The 18,958-nt window shown below is 49.2% G+C and overlaps 1 protein-coding gene across 2 annotated transcripts in view; it reads left to right on the top strand.

Annotated features, from left to right (window-relative positions):
* Nucleotides 1-14,870, top strand: part of NINL (ninein like) — a 117,676-nt gene extending 102,806 nt beyond the window's left edge. Inside the window, exons 18-23 of one of the 2 annotated variants that reach the window (XM_024752688.1) lie at nt 487-556; nt 6,790-6,948; nt 7,614-7,727; nt 10,477-10,647; nt 11,891-11,983; nt 13,922-14,870. In XM_024752688.1, the coding sequence (XP_024608456.1) occupies nt 487-556; nt 6,790-6,948; nt 7,614-7,727; nt 10,477-10,647; nt 11,891-11,983; nt 13,922-14,113 (799 nt within the window). In that variant the 3' untranslated portion in view covers nt 14,114-14,870. Of the gene's footprint in view, nt 1-486; nt 557-6,789; nt 6,949-7,613; nt 7,728-10,476; nt 10,648-11,890; nt 12,005-13,921 lie in introns of both variants that reach the window. The other variant, XM_024752687.1, reaches the window with a different exon arrangement.
* Nucleotides 14,871-18,958: the final 4,088 nt, after the last annotated feature.

Raw genomic sequence — 18,958 nt, 5'->3', positions numbered from 1 at the left:
GTGTGTGTGTGTGTGTGTGTGTGTGTGTGTGTGTGTGTGTGTGAGAGTCAGGGGTCGGGGGCCTGAGCACTGAGGCAGGAGGTGTGTGTGTGTGTGTGTGTGTGTTGCGGTGGAGGCTCGGGCTTGCCTGTCAGTGGATTTCTGCTTTCACCATCAGAGCCTCATCCAAGGATGGTTTGTTTGGCTTTTTTTTAATGACATTCAAGATGAGCTCGGCTCTAAACTGCCGAGAACGCGGTGTTGATTGGATTAAAGTGCCTGATGATGAAAGCCTGGGATCCAAAGTGGATGGTCAATAAGCCATCTCCCTTACGTTAGGCAGTTCTGAAATCTGCAAGATCTTTCCCTCCAGGAGCCCTTTTTCCCTAGGTTTGGTGACAGAGCAGTGGCTGTAGGGTACCAGGAGCAGGTGTACAAATGCAAGCCGCCAAGGTGACCGTGAGCGATGAGTGGTCAGTGATACTGTTAACTTTGCTTCTTCAACAGGAAGGAAGTTGAGGTTTTAAAGAGAGAGAAGGAAAAGGCCTGCTCTGAGATGGAAGAGCTCTGCACACAGGTGAAGTATTGACACCTGGCATGAAGCTGATGCCACCCTCCCTTTTCCATTATTTTGAAATAATTTCAAGCTTACAACAAGGAAGCACAGAACTTTGTTGTGAAAGATTTGAGAGTGAGTTGCTGACCCATCAGCCCTCTCCCACCCCAAATTAGGAAATCAGTGTGACTATGAAACTGCCCGATCCTCCAGCCCAGGACCTCGTGTGGCTTCAGTCCACCTGTCCTTGTTGTTAGGACCTGGCGCTTCTGAAGACTACAAGTGGCTGTTTCAGTGTATCTGGTGCTTCCCTGTGATTGGATTCAGATTATGTGTGAATATCCCCAAAGTGATGCTGTGTCCTTCTCATCCCATCCAGTCCGGGGACACAAGCATTAGTGACGTCAACTTAGATTCTTGGTCAGGTGGTGTTGGTCAGGCTTCTCCACAAAGTTACTTTCCCCTTGGTAATTACTGAATATTTTATGGGGAAATGCTTTGACATGATGTGAATATCTTGTTCTTCATCAAACTCTCACCCCCTTGTTTTCGCATCCTCTGTTTCTTGGTGGAGTCAGTTATTACTGTGATGGTGGCCAGCTGGTGACTAATCCCAGCTTCCTTTTATATTTGTTAATTGGTGTTCTAGTGTAAGGAAGAGCTTTTTCTTCTCTCCATCTATTTATTTATTTTAATTTATTTATTTTATTTATTTATTCTTGGCTGCATTGGGTCTTCGTTGCTGCGCACGGGCTCTCCCCAGCTGCAGTGAGCGGGGGCTACTCTTCGTTGTGGTGCGCGGGCTTCTCATTGCGGTGGCTTCTCTTGTTGAGGAGCCTGGGCTCTAGAGCACAGGCTCAGTAGTTGTGGCACATGGGCTCAGTAGTTGTGGCTCACGGGCTCTAGAGTGCAGGCTCAGTAGTTGTGGCGCACGGGCTTAGTTGCTCCACGGCATGTGGGATCTTCCCGGACCAGGACTCGAACCTGTGTCCCCTGCATTGGCAGGCAGATTCTTAACCACTGCACCACCAGGGAAGCCCTCCATTTATTTATTCATCATTATGTTACTATCATAGATTCCTGTTTTATTCAATGGGTTATTAATATGTTACCATCAGTATTTATTTTCATACTCAGATTGTCCCAGATTTGGCCAATAAGAGCCCCCTCAGGGGGACTTCTGGGTCCTCCTGACAGGTCCTGGTCATTCTTTGCACACTTCCTCACTTTCTGGTGCCTCACGATATTCCAGGTTCATCTAGTACTTCCCTGCCCCAGTCCTGGAAGCAGTCATTTCTCCAAGGAGCCCTTGGTGACTTTTAGTTCCGAATGGTATTTAGAGACCAAGATCTGGGCACTAGGAGTGCTCACGGCTCCTGGGGCATCGCTATGTCCAGGTGCAGTCAGTGCATAGAGCTAGGGAGTGTATACATGTATTTACTATGCTCACATGCACATGGTTTCAGGTATACTTATTTATATATCTCCCTACTGAAAACCATGAATTTAAACTCGTATCTGCAATTCCAACATCACAGGGATAATTCTAGTTTTCTCCCTTTCCATATTTGTAACTCTTGCCTCTAGCAATGAAAAACCTGGTTTCCTCATCTTCAATAGATTTACTTAACTATTTGATTAATCCCTTTACCCTGCAGGTAAATGCCCTGTCTCACTCAGCACTGACCTCCACACTGGTCTCCCTTTGCCCCATAAGTAAATGCCTTCTGTACTTGGTCTCACTTACTGGCTTTTGGACTGAAGCACAGAAGCTGGGATGTGTCATTCTTGTTTTTGTTTTTGTTTTTTAATTCTTTTTAAAATTGAAATTAGTATTGATGATTGCAGACTCCCAGGTGGTTATGAGAAGTATTTTACAGAGAAACACACTTTGTCCAGTTTCTTCCAGTCGTAACATTTTATGGAACTATAGTATAATATTATCTGTGTTAGTTTGCTAGGGCTGCCATAACAAAGTACCACAGAGTGAGTGGCTTATACGACAGAAGTTTATTTCCTCATAGTTCTCGAGGTTAGAAGTCCAGGATCAGGGCAGGACTGGTTTCTTCTGCGGCCTCTCTCCTCGGCTTGTATACAGCTGTCCTCTCCCTGTGTCCTCACGTGGTCGTCCCTCGGATGTGTCTGTGTCCTCATCTCGTATTAGGACACCATCATATTGGACTCATATGACCTCATTTTACCTTAATCACCTCTTTCAAGACCCCATCTCCAAATACAGTCACTCTGAGGTATTGGGGGTTTGGGCTTCAACATGTGAATTGGCAGGGATCAGTCCATAATGAATATCAATGACCAAGATGTCGACATTGATACAATCCATGCGCCTTACTCGGGTTTCCCCAGTTTTACTTGTGTACTCGTGTGTGTGTCACGTTCTATGCAATTTTATCCCCTGTGTAGGTTCGTGTCTCCATGACCACAGTCAAGATACTGAACAGCTCCAGCTCCACAAAGATCCTTCACGTTGTTCTTTCATGACCACACCCACCGCCTTCCTGCCCACCTACCCCAGCCCCTAACCCCTGAAAACCACTAACTGCCCTTCATTTCCAAAATTGTTTCATTTCAAAATGTGATACAAAAGGAATACAGAATATGAACTTTGGGGTTGCCTTTTCTCACATATCATAATTCCCGGCTGTGTGTCCCCGGTTAGCTTCTTCCTGTCACTGGACACTTTTCCAAGGCATTGATGTCCCACAGCTTGTTTTGTTTTGTTTTGTTTCTTAATATTTATTTCTTTATTTGGCTGCGCCTGGTCTTAGCTGCGGCACGTGGGATCTTCGTTGTGGCCTGCGGGATTTAGTTCCCTGACCAGGGATCGAACCCGGGCCCTTGGGAGCATGGAGTCTTAACCGCTGGACCACCAGAGAAGTCGCCCACAGCTTGTTTTAACGCTCACCTTTTAAAGGACGGCTGGGCTGATTCCAGTTTGGGGCTGTCACAGAGGCGCCGTGAACATTCTCAGGCAGGTCTTTGTGTGGTTATAGGTTTTCATTTCATGGGATAAATGCCCGGGAGAGCAGTTGCTGAGTTGTATGGTGGTTACATGTTTAGTTTTATAAGAAATTGCCCAACTCTTATCCAGAGTGGCTGTAACAGTGTCCGTTCCTGCCAGCAATGTGTGCTTGATCGTTTCCCCACATCCTTGCCCACACTTGTGTTGTCACTCTTTTATTTTAGCCACTCTGATAGGTGTGTACTGAGTCAGAAAGTTTAGAGGGCGCTGCTGTTGGGTATCCCCTTCCCCACGCTGGTTCTGATCTGGTAAAAAGGACATTTCCCTTGAGGGCAGGAGAACAGAGCGCTCTGTGTACTTCAGAATGGTCACTGTCTTAGTCTGCTCGGGCTCCATACAGAATGCCACAGACAGGTGGCATAAACCACAGAAGTTTATTCCCTCACGGTTCTCGAGGCCGGAAGTCCAAGATCAAGGCGAGGCTGACTTGGTTCTGGCGAGGCTCTTCCGGTTTGCAGACGATGCCCTCTCACTGTGTCTTCTCATAAAGTCACTGTCCTATCAGATTAGGACCCCGCCTCTTGAGCACATTTAACCTTAATTACCTGCTGCAAGCCCTGTCTCCAGACACAGCCGAGAGTTTGTGGACACAGTTCCGCCCACAGTAGCCACTTTGTTTCAGGCTCCAGCCATCAGCTCCTGGTGAGCTGTGACTCTCTTTGCCCGTCTCTCCAGTTTTCAGGGCATTGATTTGCCCTGTGACCTCAGTTCTCTGATGGGTCTCAGAAGAGTGGTTGAGTTTTCAGTTACTCAGCTTTTTCTTGTTGGGAGGATGGGAGTGATGACCTCCAAGCTCTTTACAGGCCAGACCAGAAGCCAGAAATGGTGTTTTGTTTTTCACATGGGATTCTGCGTGTTCACTGTCAGGACGCAGAAGTACAGTGGATTTTCACCTGCCAACCTTGTGTCCTGACACCTTGCTGAGCTCTTACTCTTTCTGGGAGTGTTTTTATTTATTTTTAATTTTTATTATTATTATTATTTTGGCTGCGTTGGGTCTTCGTTGCTATGCGTGGGCCTTCTCTAGTTGTGGCGAGCGGGGGCTCCTCTTCGTTGCATGTGTGGGCTTCTCATTGCGGTGGCTTCTCTTGTTGCAGAACACGGGCTGTAGGCGCACGGGCTTCAGTAGTTGCAGCCCGCGGGCTCCGTAGTTGCGGCACGCGGGCCCTTGAGTACACGGGCTTCAGTAGTTGCGGCACGTGGACTCTAGAGCGCGCGGGCTTCAGTAGTTGTGGCTCACGGGCTCTGGAGCGCAGGCTCATTAGTTGTTGTGCACGGGCTTGGTTGCTCCTTGGCATGTGGGATCTTCCCGGACTGGGGATCGAACCCATGTCCCCTGCATCAGCTGGTGGATTCTTTTTTTTTCACAGAATAAAGCACTGCTTTTACATGGGTCTCAATCTGAAATCCACAAATGCTAGTAAGTCAGTTTTTAAATGTTTTAATTTGTTTCAAAGTTAAACCCAAGACGCATTGACTTCATAGGACATCCACTGAGAAATGTTTTTCTAGGCTGAACACCTCTTTCCCTTTAGTCTCCCCCAGCAGAGCATGTACATGTTAATTACTTTACTGCTGTCCCACCACTCTACCAAGATCACCTAAACTGTGTGTGTAGTATTCCCTGAACACCTCTTTCCCTTTAGTCTCCCCCAGCAGAGCATGTACATGTTAATTACTTTACTGCTGTCCCACCACTCTACCAAGATCACCTAAACTGTGTGTGTAGTATTCCGAATGTTCTTAGTTATACCCTAATTTCACTAACTGCAAAAGATTTTCTGGGATAACCCGTCACATGAATTCTTTGGCTACTTTTGAAGATGAAGTCCGAAGAACTCTTAAATGATTCTCCTTTGTGAGGGTGGGTGGTATTTTATAGGCATTAGCAGCTAGCACCTGGGGCTGTGCTGATCCCATCTGGCATCACTGGGAGGCAACCAAAGACTCATATGATGCAACAGCCAACTGAGTGACTCAAAACTGAAGGTTAAATTTAAAGAAAAAACTAATGTAGAGAAGAAAAGGTCATCCTAGAGGAACTCGTTCTCAGTAATCAATCATTATGCCTCTGTGTGTGTGTGTGTGTGTGTGTGTGTGTGTGTGTGTAAGGCACAACCAGATGGATTCAGTGCAGCCTGGCAGGCGGATTCTTAACCACTGCACCACCAGCGAAGTCCTCTGGGAGTGTTTTTGTCACCTCTGGCTTCTCAGACCTCTGCTGTCCCCTGGAGAGACCCATAGCTCTCGCCCCAGCCTGCTTCTTCCTGCGCCTGGCTGATATGGTGGGAACATCCGGCCCTGGGGCAACAGTGACGCGCCCACCAGCTGTGCGTGGACGCCGCTCTGAGGCACGGAGGGCTGCAGACCCTCGGCCTCCAGAGCGGCTGCTGGGGAAAAGCAGATGAGTGAAACGTGGTTTGTGTGAAGGTGTGTGACACCCGGTTGGAAATAACGCACTTCCGTGTGTCACCTGCTGGCTGCTGTTTCATCCCAGGCAGCACCGTCCAGGGTCCAGCATCTGCTGCCTGCAAAGTGGGAGATTTTATCAGTGTGCTCCCTGCACCGAGAGCCTCGGATTTTGTGTTTAATGACAATGATTTGAAGAGAATCACATGCCTCAAGTATAACGAGGGTTTTTTTTCCCTTCAAATTGCTTAAGATAATGTTAGAAATAACCGTGGGAGAAACAAGAAAACCATGCTAGTTCTCCAGAGCAGTGGTTGGATGTTGATGCGCTGTGAGCCCCCCTAGTGCCCAGTCTGCTGCTTCTTGGAGGGACCAGAGTTCATCCTCTGCCCCGTGGCCAGAGAGCCCATCACTCTGGGGACGCTGAGCTCCTCACCCACTAGTTTCTAGTAGTAACCCCACCCCGCTAGCTGTGATGACCAAAATGGTCTCCAGACATTGCCAAGCGTCCCTCGGGGAGCAAGAGTGTCCCTGGTTGAGAACCACTGGAATGCTGTTTGTTTAAAAAAATAACTTTTTGTTGAGAGTCTGCCTGCCGATGCAGGGGACACGGGTTCGTGCCCCGGTCCGGGAAGATCCCACATGCCGCGGAGCACCTGGGCCCGTGAGCCATGGCCGCTGAGCCTGTGCGTCCGGAGACTGTGCTCCGCAACAGGAGAGGCCACAACAGTGAGAGGCCCACGTACCGCAAAAAAAAATAATAATAATAAATTTTTCATCTGTGTTTTATCCCTTTTTGTTCTAGAGCCAGAAATGCAAGGATGAATTGTCCCAGCTCAACCACAGGGTCCTGCAGCTGGGAGAGGAGGCCTCCACCCACCAGGCCCAGAGCAAGAAGAATCACATCACTGTTCAGCGGCTGACACAGAGGCTGGAGGAGGCGGCACGCCGGGAGGAGCTGCAGGTGAGTGGCCGGCGCGGCAGGGAGGGGCAGACAGGCTGGCCTCAAACAGATGAGGCCCAGCCCTGCTGTGCCTGGAGGTAAAGGGAGGGACTTAACAAGCAAGCCCTGAAAATATGTGGACTTCAGCAGCTTTTACAAAGCCTGGTATCTAGAAAAAGTAGTAGAGAGGAATTAACTCTTGATGATAGGAGAGTAAGTTGGTACAACCTCTCCGGAGGACAGTATGGCAAAATATACGTCAAGAGCATCAAGAACGCCCGTGCACTCTGGCTTCATGATTCTGCTAGTGGGAACTTTACTGAGCATTGTGTACGGACTTAGCTGGAAGTGTGTTCATTGCTGTGGTATTTATAATAGCAAAACAGAATTGGAATCAGCTTTGAATCATCAACAGTATTGAGTTAGTCAGTAAATGATGGCGCAGCCATTAAAAACCATGGTTTTGAAAAGTATTTAACACTCAAGATATAATAAGAGGGGGAAAGCACAGCATACAACAGAAGTCCATGCGTGTGGAGGGAGGGCCAGGAGATACAGCAGAACGTCGGGTGTGGTCCTCGGGCTGCTGGGATCACGTTTGCTTCTCTGAAGTTTCTGCATTAAACGTGTATCACACTTTTGCTAAGATACTGCTTATACTTGTGAAACTGATTTTTAAAAAACAGGATAACCAGATCCAAAAACTTGAACTTGAACTTGAACACGTGACTCAGGAACGTCAGAGCCTGAGACTGGCACAGTCACAGCTGAGAGAGGCCCTCGAAGAGAGTCGGGACCAGGTGGGTGTGTGCTGTGGTCCCAACCCAGGAGGGGTCAGCCTTGCCTCTGACGGCCTGTCCGGGACTAGTCCAGCCAGGGGCATCCTTGGTCTGCCTCAGGTCGCCCGGCTAGTGGGGCATCCGCCAGGCCCAGGACTGAGTCAGGCTCAGTCCAGGGTCGGGTTGAACTCAAGTGAGCCACGTGAAGAGCTGCGCCTGTTCCTCACGAGGGGAAGAGGCCATAGCAGTGCCTCCAGGTGTGCCCTCTACAGATGGAGGGGCCAGGGAACGGGGCAGGTGGCCTCTGAGGTCCAGGCCAACACGGCAGAGCAGCCCCCGAGGTGACCCAGCTCCGCGCCCCCAGTGGAGCCCAGGTGTCACGTACCTGTGGGTGTTCCACCTGCTCTCCTGCCGCAGCATTTGGCCAGCGCGCACCAGGCTCAGGGGAGGCAGGGAGTTCGCGGTCTGGGACAAACATATGTGAGCAAAGTGGGCCCAGGAGGGACGGTGGGTGCCTGACAGCGTGAGGTTCAGGGACACAGGGCTGGTTCTTCTGAGGAGTTCGAACAGGAGAAGGGAGGTGACGGGGTGAGGTGCCCTGAGGGCCACGGGCCCAGTGTGGACTCAGACCTGGGGTGTGCTTGGAGGGCCAGGGTACAGCAGCGGGAAAAGGGCCGTGGGAGAGGGTCTCTAACCCGCATGCCTCTGCCCAGCCTTTGTACCAGGTTCCCCAGCTGGCCCCTGGCCTGACTCCTGGACTTGGCTGTGGTCACCTGGTGTGAACAGTCACTTCTCAGATGGCCCGGGGCTGCAGAGGGATCGGTCTGGGTGTGGGATCCCCCACCGGGGCCTTATGAGGTGCTGTCAGGCTCCTGTGGGCTCAGCCCCCCACCGTAAGCAGGCACTATGCCCGAGCTGCCGCCACGTACTGGGGGCTCCCTTCTCTACTTTTAGTGCCAAAGGAACCTTGAGAAATTGCCTGGGCTAGATTGAGCCTTCGAGGCTAAGGAGTCAGACCCATCTGCTGGCAGGCTGGCTGGGCTGCCGGAGGTCTCCGTGCCCACTGGGCTGCTCAACGTTCAGCTGCCGTCACGGCAGGAGATGCTGCACTTAAGCGGGCTGCTGCGATGTGAGCTGGCGCCCCTTTTGTGATTTAGACGGGGACCCCCGTGAAACACACCTGGATGAAAGTGTGGAGAAGGGAAGTAAGGAGCTTCCAGGGTACCTAGGGACCCTCTGGGTGTGTGGAGGTGAGGTGCACACAGAGCCACGGGGAGGGAGGGAGTGGTCACCGGTGCGCCAGGAGTGGTTCCAAGGTCACAGGTCCAGCAGGGGAGCCAGGCGTCCAAGAGGGCACTTACAGGGGTGCCATGGACTGGGGCACCTGCACCGGCCTCTCCACGACATGGGGTTCTCAAGGTGCGGCAACCAGGCGCCCCCAGAAGAGCATACAGGTGGCTAGGCTTCTGAGGCCGGTGCCCAGGAGTTCTGAATATCACTTCCCCACATTCTGCCAGTCCAGCTTGGATTCAGGGCAGGAGGGGCTGCCGTCTGAGGGGCTCGCTGCCCCGCCCCGGCATCCAGAACGCGAAGGCCCTGGCTTCCCGGCTGCAGTGGCCCCGCTGCTCTCCTGGGGACGTCCCCCTTCTCAGGTGGCAGTTGAGCAGGGCTCTCCGGAGGCAGCCCAGCCTCCACCCGCACCTCACTTCACAAGGAGGGGGCTCGGGGCACTCAGTCGGGCGGTGCTGATATACCACCCAGCCAAGTGGAAAGCGGGCGGCGAGGAACCTGGGCAGGGGGTGTGAAGAGCACTTTCGGGTGGGTAGGGGCGCAGACACGGGCCAGAGTGACTGCAGAGGGACCGTCTGAATCTCGAAAGTCGGGAGGAGGCTACATCTGGTGGAGGGTGTGTGGGAACTGTCCTCCCCTCTCTTCACCCCAAAGAGCACGGTAGCTGCCCTGCTGGACCCGTGTGTATGGGTGTGTCTCTAGGGGGACCCGTCCTGGAGAACGGCCTGGGGTGGCCCCTCAGACACGCAGTGACACGGGACGGTGAGGGAAGTGGGGCTGCGGGCTCACAGCCTCGTCCTTGCCTGGCATGGCCGGCGCCCTCCTCTCCAGCCTGCCCACGGCAGGACCCCTGGCAGAGCTGTTGCCTCTCCTGTCTGTGAGGTCTCAGAGGGAAGTTCCATGTGTTCCAGACGAAGCTGCCAGAGTCCAAGTGATAGAAGTGGTGTTGAGATCCGGCCTCCCAGGTGGTCCGTCAGGGGAAGTAGCCAGGCTCTGGACAGCTTGGTAGCAACGCCCCAGTGGGTTCTGTGCCCAGGGAGCGGGTGCTGAGGTCCATCCACACCTGCTCCCAGCCCCTCGCTGATCACTGTGTGACCCACCTCTGGGACCCCGGCCGCAGCCAGGTGTCAGGAGCGTGAACTCTTCACTTAGAGGAAGGCTGCCGTACACAGCTGGCGTGGGTCACAGTATTAAAGGAATTACGCCCCAGTAATGTACCCGGGAGGTTACGTAACCCAGCGGGAGGTCACGTGGAGGATTACAGGCGGGCCTTCCTGGCTCTCACTGTGCAGAAGCGCCAGTTGCATGGAATTTGGGCGTCAGAATTCAGCCAAACGGGCTCTTTAGAAATCGTGGGTTTTGCTGCAGACACTTCCCTCGTGGGGTGACCTCAAAGGTAGGGATGCAGCCTTCTGTGCCTGATAGTGACCCGGTAGCTCTGGGCAGTCCCCCCCACACTGGGTGCCTTCTCCCCGGGCAGCTGTACGGGGCCACCACGAGGCTGAGGCTGGCCCAGTCCCAGCACGCCCACGCGGTCCAGCAGCTGCAGGAGCAGATGGAGCAGCTGGTGCCTCGGGGCCGCGTGGCTGAGCTGCAGCAGCTGCTGGAAGGGGAGCGGCAGGCGGCTCGGCAGCTCCAGGTGGAGGAACGGGTAAGTGAGGACGGGGGCCCAAGGGCCGGCTGAGGGTGACGGGGAGGTTAAGGTTGGCTCTCTGGTGACTTAGCCAGAAGCTGCCCAGGTGCCCAGGGGAAGATGGCCCCGCAGATGTCCCACGACGTGAGGACTGGTTTATGGAAGCTATGGGACCCAACTTGCCCTGAGAACTGGGGGGCGTTGAGCAGCCGACCCAGAAGGCACCCCAAAGCCCCCCAGTCTGTCTTCCGGGCTGCACGTGTCTGCAGCCAGCCACACAGCCACACACATGGTCCCCGCTTCCAGGCCTGAAAGATGGTGATAGAGGGGCCGCGAGGGAGGCGACGGGCAGGGTCCCTGCCTGTGTAGCCCTGTGAGAGTACAGGCAGGTGCAAAGGTCCTGAGGTGGGCTGTGCTCGGCATGTTTAAAGGTAGCCAGGGCGTGGGGGGCGGTTGGACAAGAGGTCAGCGCAGTGACAGCACAGACTTGGGGAGCCCGGCTGTGTGCCATGTGCTGCCCTAGGCATCTAGGCACATGGAAGCAGAGTCACAGCCTCAAAGGGCAGCAGGGCAGTGGCTCAGACCACGCACTGCAGGGATCTGGATCCTGGCTGCACCACCCCAGCCGAGTGACCTCAGGCCAGTTAACCTCTCTGTGCTTCCGTTTCTGTCAACTTCTGGTGGCAGCGGTTCCCACCTGAAAGCACCCTCTCAGGCACCAGTGAGTGAGCACCTTAAAGTGTAAGCCTGCGGGGCACATCTTGGTCCTCAGAGTTCGTGAGGTGGGGGTGGGGGGGCCAGAGGGTGAGGCACCTTCACGAGGGAGGAACTGGCGCAAGCCTGCAAAGGTGGGTGAAATTCGACGTTTGTAAAACAAATTCTAACGAAGACTAGCCTTTCAGCGTTGTGCAAAAACGTTACGCTGGAGAGACAGTTAATCTGTGAGAGATTATTGACAGAACAAAGAAATTTAGTCAGAAATCCTTTAGAAAGACTAACGTGTTTGGGGAAACTCACCTTTGAGTCATTTAGGACTCAAAGGACAAATCCTAGCACAAAGCAGTCTGCTGATCTGCTTAGACTACAATGAGAAATGCAGCTTTGTGGCTTGTGAGACATTTCTAACCGTCCCTCTACGGATGAAAGGTTATCCACACGCTCAGATTTGCACACGTCAGCTAATTTCCATTCTAAAGTAAATAAACCCCTGATGATTCTTTTTAAAATGTACAGTGTTCGTCTCTAACCTCCTTTTGTGCAGGAAGCACATGAAAAACAGCTGAAAGCCGCAGAAGAGCGGGTGGAGGAGGTGGAAATGATTTTGAAGAACGTGGAAGCACTCCTCCAAGAGAAGGTGCGTGAGCTGAAAGAGCAGGTAAGTGATGACGCCTCGTTTGGGCATTCAAGTAGCTGATCAGGGAGACATAACCCAAGAGAACCCCATGTCCTGTGGAATCACTGAGAGGTAGAGAGGAGAGAGGCCATTGCTGCCCTAAAAGTTCCACTTGGAGCTACAGGAAATGAAACATGAGAATCTGTAGAAATACTTTTCTTACACAGCAGTCAGGTATGGTTCACCTGCGGCATCCGGAGCTGCAGGTCCCCGGGCAGCGTCACTCTGTGCGGGCCACCGGCTCCTGACCACCCCCGCATCTCTGCAGCCCCTCCCCTGCCGGCACTGCCATCCTCCCACCCTCTCTGTCCCTGGTCCTCATGTTCCTTCCCAGCAGTCAGACTCGGTGACTCCCGCAGTCACTCCTGGCAAAACCTCAGCCCAAACCCCAGGTGAACCCTAAGGCTCCTGCATGTGGCCGGGGAGCTGTCCCAACTACAGGGTGGCCGGGGAGCTGTCCCAACTACACCCTCGCCCCCACTGCCCTCTCCAGGGGGCCCTTGCCCTCCTGTCTCTGACCTCCAGCACCTCTCCCCTCAGCTGTGCTCTGTGCTTGTTTCACTGGAAGACCAGAAGTGCCCAAAGAAATGCATGTGCCTGTGTCCCCTCCCCGCCGCCCCAGCCCTTCCATCCTCTGGAGCCTTGTCTCAACACCACCTTCCAGAGCCCTGGTCCTACCAGCTCTCTGCTCCTCTTTACAGAAGTCCTTCAGAGCTGTCTGTGCCCTCACCTGCCCACCCAAGTCCAAAACCTTGGAGTCCTGATGGACCCCTTCCCATCTCATCCTTCAGCTAGGCCTTCAGCGTGGGATACAGAGCCCCCATCTCTTGGGTCCTAACAGCTGGTGTCCTTGTTTCCTTTGATGTGCTTTCAGCGGCAACAGTCACCTTCAAATGTGACGGAGGTGTTGGCCCTCCTCCGCTCAGAAACCTCCAGTCTTTCTACATCCCTCAGAGTAAAAGGCAGTTTTTACAGTGGTCTTCACGGTTCTGCAGGACCTATTCCCCTCCCCTTGGCCCCCTGCCCAGCCAGCATGGCAGCTCTGACTTCCTCACAGGCCTCCTGGCCATTCCTGTCATCCCCACATGTGCCAGCTCTGCGTGGAATGTTCATGCCGGACAGCCTCACTGACTTACCCGGTGCTTTATTCAGCTCTCTGTCCAAATGTCAACATACAGAGAAGCCCTCTCTGTTCACCTCAGTCTCAGCTGTGTGTCCCCTCCTGGGTTTTCTGTTAGCAGGTCCCACCACCCAACGCTGGTCCACCACCAGTCCCACCATCCAAAACTGCGAGCTCGGTTCTGGTCTGTCTCCTTCCATTGGAATACATGCCCTGTGAGAGCAGGGCTGTTGCTAGGGCAGCACCTGGCCAACGGAGCTGCTCAGTTAACTACTTGAGTGAACGTATGTAGTGCTGACTCACGAAGCGCAAATCTGGGACCCCCGTGTCTTAGCATCCTGACTAGTGTGGCCTGTGTCCCCATCACTGAAGCCTCTACAGCTGCTGTGTGTGTGGTGACCACAGTGCCTCATTGTGTCCTGGGTGACGGGATGGGCCTGCAGAGCACACTGAGATGAGCCAAACATTTTGGGTACTCTGGACAATTTCCTTCCTTTTTGAGGCCTACAGATGTTGGTCTTTTTGTCTTCATTTTATGGTAAAAATCAATTTGTGCAAAATTGGCTGAAGTTTTCTCTACCACATAGTTCATCAGATTCTCAATTTCCTCTCTCCCGCCAGGATAACAAAAATTGTCATTACATCCAATATTTGCTTCCAATGTGTTAAGAATCCCCAAACTGTGGTTTGAACAACGTGGAAGACTGGGAGGGGCAAGCTGGTAGCGTGGCATTTCTGCATTAGATTCACAGTGCAGTGTGGCTTTCTCCCCTGTCCAGTTTGAAAAGAATACACGATCCGATTTGCTGCTCAAGGAGCTCTATGTGGAAAATGCTCACCTAACGAAAGCGCTTCAGGTCACTGAAGAGAAGCAACGAGGTGCTGAGAAAAAATCCCGATTCTTGGAAGAAAGAGTTAGAGCTCTCAACAAACTACTCAGTAAGATCGCTTCAGCATCTCTCTCTGTGTAGACTGCTTTTCTTCCTGGAGTTCATTCTGAAAGAACATCTTTTAAAAGTAAACCACTGTGATGCCATAACTTCTATGGCTCATTGGCCGCACACCCCTGGACAGATGAGGATTATGACTCTCTGTTCGCCCCACAAGCATTTAATGAAGGTCGACTATGTGCCAGATGCTGAGGAAACAGACATGTTGGAAAAGACTATATATTTTTTTAGTGGTCCCTACGTAAAATTCCTAAATTTGCTGCTTACTAGTGGAACAGGTTATGGGGGCTCTCAGCAAGGTAAATGGTAAAATAATGTTTTACTTCTGACCTTGGCTACAGAGACTAAAATGCAAAGTCAGGGCTCTGCAGTTCTGCCATTTCACTGTTGCTGCTCTGGTTGAGTCACTGGCATTCTCCATAGTGGGTGGATACAGACACTCCAGAAATGCTTCACTTCCTGTGACTGTCAACTGGCGATGAGGGATACAGGAGGGGAAGCCCCTTTGTTGGGGGTCAGCTCCACTGCAGGGATGTTTGGACCGTGCTTGTTATTTTAGGGCTGTGGACTCAGGGAGGATGGTTTCTATTGTGAATGCAATCTTTTCCTCATTAAAGTGTCATCACACTGGAAAGTATACATGTAAAAAAAAAAAAAAAAAGTATAGTTTTATATCCAAAATATACATAAATTATGGCCATTTGGTTTATCAGAGTAAACTACTGTAATATGAAGAGTCACTGTATTTGCAATAAAAGTTCTTTTCTATTAAAATTGATTTCTAAGTTTTTTTTGTTGTTATTTATTTTTGGCTGCATTGGGTCTTCATTGCTGCGCTTGGGCTTTCTCTAGTTGTGTCGAGCAGGGGCTACTCTTCACTGTGGTGAGTGGGCTTCTCATTGCGGTGGCTTCTCTTGTTGCGGAGCATGGGCTCTAGGCTCTCGGGCTTCAGTAGTGGTGGCGCACGGGCTCAGTAGTTGTGGCTTGCGGGCTCTAGAGTACAGGCTCAGTAGTTGTGGCGCACAGGCTTAGCTGCTCCACAGCATGTGGGATCTTCCCAGACCAGGGCTCGAACCTGTGTCCTCTGCGTTGGCAGGCGGATTCTTAACCAATGCGCCACCAGGGAAGCCCCTAAGTATTTTTTAAACTATAAAATATTTCAAAGATATAGAAAAACAGCTTCATAAGAAACATTCATATGTATTACATAAACATTCAGATGTATTAAAAACATTGTTGCAACATTTTGGATAAAAGCGCAGTCCCTGTTCTACTGCATTCAACCTTCCTGGAGGCAACTGCTGTCCTGAAGCTGCTGCACCTCCCCACTATCTGTCTATACAGTCATTGTACACATGCCTGAACGAGAAAAACCTTAAACCACTGGAATAGATGGAAAGACCAGATCCTGGATAGGAGGACTCGACACTATAAAGTGGGTTCTTGTATCCACGCACCTGTGGTCAATTAATCTATGACAAAGGCGGCAAGGATACACAATGGGGGAAAGTGGTGCTGAGAAAACTGGACAGCTACATGTGAGAGAATGAAATTAGAACACTCTCTAACACCATACACAAAAATAAACTCAAAACGGATCAAAGACCTAAATGTAAGGCCAGAGAGAAAAAACTTAGAGGAAAACATAGGCAGAACACTCTTAGGGAATTCCCTGGTGGTCCAGTGCTTAAGACTTAGCTCTTTCACTGCCATGGGCCCTGGGCTTGATCCCTGGTCGGGGAACTAAGATCCCACAAGCAGCACAGCACAGCCAAAAAATAAATTAAAAAAACAAAACAATGCTCTTTGACATAAATCGCAGCAATATCTTTTTTGATCCACCTCCTAGAGTAATGAAAATAAAAACAAAAATAAACAAATGGGACCTAATTAAACTTTAAAAACTTTTGCACAGCAAAAGAAACTTTAAAACAAAAAGACAACCCACAGAAAGGGAGAAAATATTTGCAAACAAAGTGACCAACAAGTGATAATCTCCAAAATACACAAAGAGCTCATGCAGCTCTATGTCAAAAAAAACACAACCCAATCAAGAAATGGACAAAAGATCTAAATAGACATTTTTCCAAAGAAGATATACAGATGGCCAAAAAGCAAACGAAAAGATGTTTAACATCACTAATTATCAGAGAAATGCAAATCAAAACTACAGTGAGTTATCACCTCACGCCAGTCAGAATGGCCATCATCAAAAAGTCCACAAATGATAAATGCTGGTGAAGGTGTGGAAAAAAAGGAACCTTCCCACACTGTTGGTAGGACTGTAAATTGGTACAAGCCTATGGAGAATAGTACGGAGGTTCCTTAAAAAACTGAAAATAGAACTACCATATGATCTAGCAATCACACTCCTGGGCATATATCCGGAGAAAACCATAATTTGAAAAGATACACGCACCCCAACGCAGCACTATTTACAATAGCCAGGACATGGAAGCAACCTAAATGTCCATCAACAGAGGAATGGATAAAGAAGACGTGGTACATATATACAACGGTATATTACTCAGCCATAAAGAAGAACAAATAATGCCGTTTGCAGCAACAAGGATGGACCTAGAAATTATCATACAAAGTGAAGTAAGTCAGACAGAGAAACACAAACATTATATGATATCATTCATATGTGGAATCTAATTTTAAAAATGATACAAATTCTGTTTATAAAACAGACTCAGATTTTGAAAACAAACATATGGTTACCAAAGGGGAAATGTGGGGGGGTGGAGAGATAAATTAGGAGCTTGGGATTAACATACACACACTACTATACATAAAATAGATAACCAACAAGGACCTACTGTATAGCACAGGGAACTCTATTCAATATTCTGTATAACCTATATGGGTAAAGAATCTGAAAAAGAATGAATACATGTATATGTATAACTGAATCACTTTGCTGTGCACCTAGAACTAACAACATTGTAAATCAACTCTACTCCACTAAATTAAAAACAAAAAATGTAGGTTCTTCTAAATTAGAATTCAAGACCAGAATGACATCTGGAATATCCCAAATATTTGGAAACTGAAATTACCCACAAAGCAATGAGGAAATTAGAACATATTTTGAATTAACTGAAAATGAAAACATTAAAATTTGTGGAGGTGGAGTAAAAGTGGTACTTAGGGGAATATTCATAGCACTAAGTAACTGCATCATAAAAAAAAGGTCTGAAATCAGTGACCTCAGCTACCACCTTAGAAAAAGAGACAATTAAACCCAAAGTAAGCAGAAGAAAGGAAATAATAAACATCACTAGGAATAAGGAATAGAAGAACAGGGGTTGGCAAACTTCATGCTGTATGTGAAAGCTAGCTCCATGGCCTGCTTTTGTGCTACAACTGAGCACTGAGCAGCTGTAACAGAGACTATGTGGACTGCAGTCTAAAATAAAGTTTGATGACCCTAATAAACTAAAAGACAAAAACTCTATGATCATCTCAACAGATGCAGAAAAGGATATGACAAAATCCAACATCCATTCCTGATAAAAACTCTCAGTGAACCAGGAATAGAAGGGAACTTCCTTAACCAGATAATGGGCATCTACAAAAAAACTCAGTTATGTTATACTTAATGGTAAAAGACTGAGTGCTTTCCACCTAAGATCAGGAACAAGATAGGGACTTCTGTTCAAACCACTTTTATCCGGTACTCTCCTAAAGGTTCTAACTCGTCCAGTTAGGCAAGAAAAAGAAATAAAAGGCATCTAGATTAGAAAGGAAGGAATAAAAGTTTTGATTCACAGAAAACATGACCATGGCGTAGAAGACTTGATATAATTTACAAAAAAGCTATTAGAACTAAAAAGTGAGTTTAGCAAGGATGCAGGACACAAGTTCAATATCAATTGTATTTCTATTTATAAACAATTAGAATTTGAAATTTAACAATACCATTTACAACAGCATCAAAACTATGAAATGCTGGCAAGAGATACGATAGACCTGTATACTGAAAACTACAAAATATTGCTGAGAGAAAAGGAAGAAGACAAAAATAAAAGGGCTGTTTATGGGCTGAAAGGTTCAATATTGTTAAGATGTCAATTCTTCCCAAATTGATACACAGATTCAATGTAGTTCCAAACAAAATGCTACCAGGTCTGTTTTTGGCAGAAACTGACAAGCTGACCCTAAATTTCATATGAAAAGCAAAGGACTTAGCACAGCCAAGACAAATAAGAAAAGTAGAAATTTGGAGCAAACTAGATAATGCTATCTATTTCTAGAACTATTCTAATCACCGACCTCAGCTTCCACCCTAAATAACTAGAAAAAGAAGAAATTAACCCCAAAGTAAACAGACAGAAGGAAATCATGAAGATCACTACAGAGGTCAAGGAATAGAACAGGGGTGGGCAAACTCCATGCTGTGGGTGAAGCCCAGCCCCAGGGCCTGCTTTGTGAATAGACTGCTTGGCACAGCAAACCATTCACTTGCGTACTGTGAGGACAAAGGTACTACAGCAGTTGAATATCCATATACCATCCCCACACCCCTGCCGTGACCTTGGAATCCACACCTTACACCATATACAAAAATTAACTCAAAATGGATCATAAACTTAAGTGTAAAACCTAAAAGTTTCCTTCTAGATGAAGGAAAAAATTTTTGTAACCTTGGGCTGGAAAGAAATTTCTTAGATATGACTCCAAAAGCATAAAAAAACACGAATAAATTTGATTTTATCAAAACCAAAAATGTCTACTTTTCAAAAGATTCTGTTAAGGGACTTCCCTGGTGGTCCAGTGGGTAAGACTCTGTGCTCCCAATGCAGGGGGCCTGGGTTTGATCCCTGGTCAGGGAATTAGATCCCGCATGCATGCCGCAACGAA

Source organism: Neophocaena asiaeorientalis, unplaced genomic scaffold (assembly GCF_003031525.2).
Source record: "Neophocaena asiaeorientalis asiaeorientalis breed wild unplaced genomic scaffold, Neophocaena_asiaeorientalis_V1.1 scaffold528, whole genome shotgun sequence".
NCBI lineage: Eukaryota > Metazoa > Chordata > Mammalia > Artiodactyla > Phocoenidae > Neophocaena > Neophocaena asiaeorientalis.
This window is presented reverse-complemented; position numbering and strand designations above follow the sequence as displayed.